Raw genomic sequence first — 5,075 nt, 5'->3', positions numbered from 1 at the left:
AGAGGGGGAAGAAGCAATAAATGAGGATAGTCGGAGAGAGAGATGAGGTAAAGTAAACATTAAAGGTGTCGCAACCTTTGACTTAATGTCAACATAAACACAAACATACAACCAGCACGTACACTTTACTATCAACACTACTGTAGTACTGCTTACTGGGAGGCCGTTGATTCTATGAACATTTTCAATGGAAACAAATGATGATATGATCTAGCCAACTGTGGAGCCAATACTAAAGTGATTCCTAGTAGATTGATATGGAGATACAGAGAAAAGATAGCGATAAAAAAGACAAACAAAATAAAAAATAAAGAGAGAGAGAAAGAGGAGAGAGTGAAAAAGAGTGAGAGAGAGACAAGAGAGAGAAAGAGAGACAGAGAGGGGGAGAGGATGATGAACAAAGGTTCAGATAGACAGAGAAGAGACAGTAAGATGAGACGGTGGTAGATGATAGAAAGGGACAGGAAATTACTGAAATATTCAGAGTATGTCAACAGAGATTAATCCCAACAACATAGAGCACACACAAACACAACATTTTATACATGAACACGCAAGTTGAGCTAATTAGGGACTCACCACATGTGACGCATTCAACTGGCAGCTCACAATATTTGGATTGACACTAAGAATGCATAAATAATGTACGCGAGGGAGAGAGAGAGAGAGAGAGAGAGATCAAAAGAAAACAGATTATTAATGATCATTAGCAACAAATGAAAATATTGTTGACGGCATTCAATGATGGAATCCAATACAAAGACATACATATAGACACCACGGACACCTTAAAACATGTACATGTACACATGTAACGAGTACATGTACATGTACATGTACTCAAGCGTGAATATTCAGAGTGAGGCGATGAGAAGCATGACTATCATTAGCTAATGAGTAATTACAGTACCATTTTCATACTTCATTATAATTATACACTTATATATATAATATTATTATACAATTATTACACATGTACATGTACATGCATGTATAATAATAATAATAAAAATAATAATAATAATAATAATAATAATAATAATGGTATCACATGTATGGACTATAAGTCATGTATTATTATTATCGCCATGAGAAAAGAATTCAAGAATTCAAAAACTGCTACACTTATACGCAAGTTTCCTGAAACTGATACACACATTTACTCTTACACACCATATTTGTGACATGGGATATGAAAAAAGAGAGAGAGAGAGAGAGAGGGAGAGAGAAATAGAAAGAAGATTAAGAGTACATGTATTACATATTCACATCACTTAAGTGTCCATTATTGCTATCAATGTTTGTGTGGCGGATTGTAGGCAGTGGACAACACACAGCGCATTACAAGCAGAGGAATTTAAAATAACGAAATTAAAAAGAAATGATTATTATTTTAGTGACAGTAATTTATAATGCACCGGAGGATAAGCAAAAATAACGTATCAAAGAAAGAGAGAGAGACGGATACAAAAAGTGTGTGAGATATTCTATAAAAAGTACACAATTGTTATACAACCTTACATGTATTACAGTAACATTTACTCTATTTATTTATTAGCCATCTGACCACAAGAGGGCTGCATCATAAATACGTACATACACACACAAACCACAAAAGAGAAGAAGACTAGAAGAGACACACAATCAGACACACAAAGAGAAGAACATGTAGAAGAGAGCCACAAAGACAAACAAAAAAGGCAAATGCTAAAATGTACATGTATATGTGTACATACATACAGGCAGAGAGAGGGGAGAGTCACTTAAACCAATTACATGTACATGCATACCTAAAAATATATTAGCCGTGGACTAAGTGAAATATATAGCCCATTACAGACTATAATAACAACAGGTAGGTAAATGTAGCCACTTGTTTGGTAATGAAAGGGAGGAGTGGGTGAAGTTACGATAGGAATGGCATGACAGAAATGCTTATCAAAATGTCAAAGATAACAAAACTGTTGGAGTTTACGTGTGACAGACGTTACACTTTACATAAAGTCTGATTCCTCAGACTCAGTTCTACTATGCAGTTATTCTAACATTATCTGGAAGTGATAATGGTGCACGTAGGGGTCGGCGTTTCATTTTTGGGTTGCCCTGGGGATTTTATTAACAAATTGCTAACAGCTAATCTCTATAAATGCATTTACATAACTGTACCTAATTACCTGTGGACATCTGTAGCCGCTTGTAGAAAGACAGTCTTTTGATTTCGAGTCCAAATGACTATATACATACATAGTAGAAGAGGTAGATGATTGATAGTGGAAATCACATCAGTGCATAAGTACATGCATACACATGAATGTGGATTAAAGTACTCCATAGTACATGTAATTGATCATCAATTAAGGTATCATGAGAAAGGTTGATGTACCCAGGCTTGTTCCTTACCACACACAAATTGATAGTGAGGCCACAGTTTTATGTTGAGGGAAACCTAAAGAGTAACAAGAGATGGGGGAGAGGGAGAGGGGAAGAGAAAGAGAGAGAGGGGGGGAATGAGGCATATAAAGGGAAAGAGAGAGAGGGAGAGAAATAAGTGAGAAATAGAGAGATGGGGGAGAGAGAGAGAGAGAGAAAGAGCGCAATTATAAGTACAAATTGGGTTTCATACAAGTGCTACTGTAGCCTACTACTGAAAACCTTACAGTTTCACAATATTACAATAATGTAATAATAATAATAATGAGTATATGATGCCCTACTCCCTCACCCATTTTAATTAGAGCAGTCTCGGTTGAAGCCTAAGAAAAAGAAAGAGGGGGGAGAGAGAGAGGGGGGAAAAGAGAAAGAGAGAGAGAGAGAGAGAGAAGAGGAGAGAGAGGGGGAGATAAACACAAATGATTATTATTCACAGCTGCTACGTGTACTATTTGTGGCTTTACCTTAACGCCGGGCGGTCTGCAATGCTGCAATAGGCAATCTCTAAAGTGTACCTCATCGAGTATAACTTGATACACACCTAGCAAAGTATCGCATTACAATAATCTAATAATATGAATCGCAACGTATTGTAACTGGTATTGTATGTACTATACATTAAATGCATACATGCATGATTTTGCAATCAATATACATGTACATGTATGCGTAGCATGTATACATGTACATGTAGATTAGTGTTACTATCAACAGTTAAACTGAAAGTACACACGTACGTGTAGTGTTTAAACTCTATGTTTATTTATAATTAACAGAATGGGTTATACAGGTGTAACGTAATGTGTCAATGATTGTACAGGGAAGGTTAAACAAATGGAGGTAAGTATAAGCAAGTGAAGTGAGTCCTATCCAAGTCAATAAGAGGCTACATGGATCAGAGAACAATAGGCCAGTACCATAGTCCTCCCTATGGTGGTCGGGGCAACCACCTCAACAAATGAACCAACCAGTTCATCACTTAGACCATGCAACCATCCAATTTATATTAACAACCACACATAAAGCATGATATTGTAGTCTACTAGTATGGTGTACATAAATTTAAAAGGAACAATATTAGTCTCAAACAACCTCTAATTTTTTCTAGGCAGAACCCAGGATTACGCCAGACAATAACCAGTAAACCAATAGACCTTATTGTATTATATCAATAGAGCGATAGACAAGAACAACACAGTATGGGCAGTTGTATTTATGGCTATCGAATCTATCCAGAACAATTGAACAATTATCCCTTAAAAGTGTGACAATTAAATAACACTTAATTTATTCCCAAATCCCCCCCTCCCATTATTTTATATGTGACTATAATGCACAAGCTACGTGAGTATTGTTGCAATACTGATACTCACTCTATCGCTGATACACTCTCTGATAATTACCAAGAATTAATTGAGTTAATTATTACACGTTCATTCGCTAATTAATGATTAGGCTTTCGTAATGCATGACATAACGAAATTAAGAGAACCTCTATAAATCAGTGTTGGTCAATTATTGGTCAATCTGTAAGATACACCTGTCGAGCCATTAGTCCCTTTCAATCAGTTCCTACCTCATACGCACAAACATTGTAAATCCCTCAATATGGGATGGATACCATGTGAACATGTACATGTACACCTGCATGTACATGTACATGTATGCAAACTTTTTCAAGTACATGTAAATTGCAAGGAAGAATATAAAGTGAATACATGTATGTACATGTACGCCACATGTACAAACAATCATACATGTGCTGCATGCGTACATGTACATGCATGTACATGAATACCAGAAGTTCTCTCGCATATTGTGTGACATAACTTGACACTGGCAGCTAAGCCAATTACTGAGCATCTAATGTTCTGCTGGTTGAAATCCTGAGGCCAAGAGCAAGAGAGAGAAGGGATAAATAATAGAGGGAAAATATAAGGAGGAAGAGAGAGGGGGGAGAGAGAGGGGGGTAAACATGATGTACATTTATTGTTGAAAATATATTCCCAGGATCGCAAGAGGTTAAGGAGCCATGAATGATGATAACTTCACGACTGGCATGAGTAGGAATATGTCTACAGTATAATAAAACAAGGTGAATGATGATGATAATAATCATATCAACAGTATTTGATCATTGATTGTTAATATAAACAACAATTTAAAAAACCAACAACAATACAATTGCACAATAATAACAAAAATTAATAATAATAATAATAATAATAATAATACTTACACGTACATGTACATCTATAAAATCAAAAATTTAAATATTTTCTGTACATTAGCATGACACATGTAAGATGATGACACAGGCTTTCATACAGAAATTTTTTGTGGGGGGGAACTCTTAACTGTGCTAGCTTCTACAATGTATATTTGTAATTATTTTAATTGCTTCATTGAGCAAGCTTTCATACAGAATTTTTTTGTGGGGGGGGGAATCCCAGTGCCACCCAGCCTCTCTATGAAACCCTGTTACATAAGATCATGTTAAGGCCTTACCTTAACATTCTAAGTGAGAGCTCCATTGCATTCTGTAACGAACACTCTCCACTGCATTCAACATCAGTATCAAGAGCTCTTTTATGAACACTGACATTACCTGAGGAGAGAGAGGGGAGAGGGAGGGAGAGAAAGAG

General features: G+C 36.1%; 1 protein-coding gene across 1 annotated transcript in view; it reads right to left on the bottom strand.

The window, feature by feature from the left end:
- Nucleotides 1-5,075, bottom strand: part of LOC100636837 (general transcription factor IIH subunit 2-like) — a 10,474-nt gene that overhangs the window by 2,145 nt on the left and 3,254 nt on the right. The window contains exons 7-15 of the mRNA XM_019998542.1: nucleotides 4,939-5,069; nucleotides 4,415-4,505; nucleotides 4,229-4,316; nucleotides 2,895-2,971; nucleotides 2,723-2,753; nucleotides 2,401-2,446; nucleotides 2,175-2,232; nucleotides 580-625; nucleotides 156-244 (exon numbers count right to left, since the gene is read on the bottom strand). Of these exons, the coding sequence (XP_019854101.1) occupies nucleotides 156-244; nucleotides 580-625; nucleotides 2,175-2,232; nucleotides 2,401-2,446; nucleotides 2,723-2,753; nucleotides 2,895-2,971; nucleotides 4,229-4,316; nucleotides 4,415-4,505; nucleotides 4,939-5,069 (657 nt within the window). The remainder of the gene's footprint in view (nucleotides 1-155; nucleotides 245-579; nucleotides 626-2,174; nucleotides 2,233-2,400; nucleotides 2,447-2,722; nucleotides 2,754-2,894; nucleotides 2,972-4,228; nucleotides 4,317-4,414; nucleotides 4,506-4,938; nucleotides 5,070-5,075) is intronic.

Source organism: Amphimedon queenslandica, unplaced genomic scaffold (assembly GCF_000090795.2).
Source record: "Amphimedon queenslandica unplaced genomic scaffold, v1.1 AMPQUscaffold_13314, whole genome shotgun sequence".
NCBI classification, from domain to species: Eukaryota; Metazoa; Porifera; class Demospongiae; order Haplosclerida; family Niphatidae; genus Amphimedon; species Amphimedon queenslandica.
This window is presented reverse-complemented; position numbering and strand designations above follow the sequence as displayed.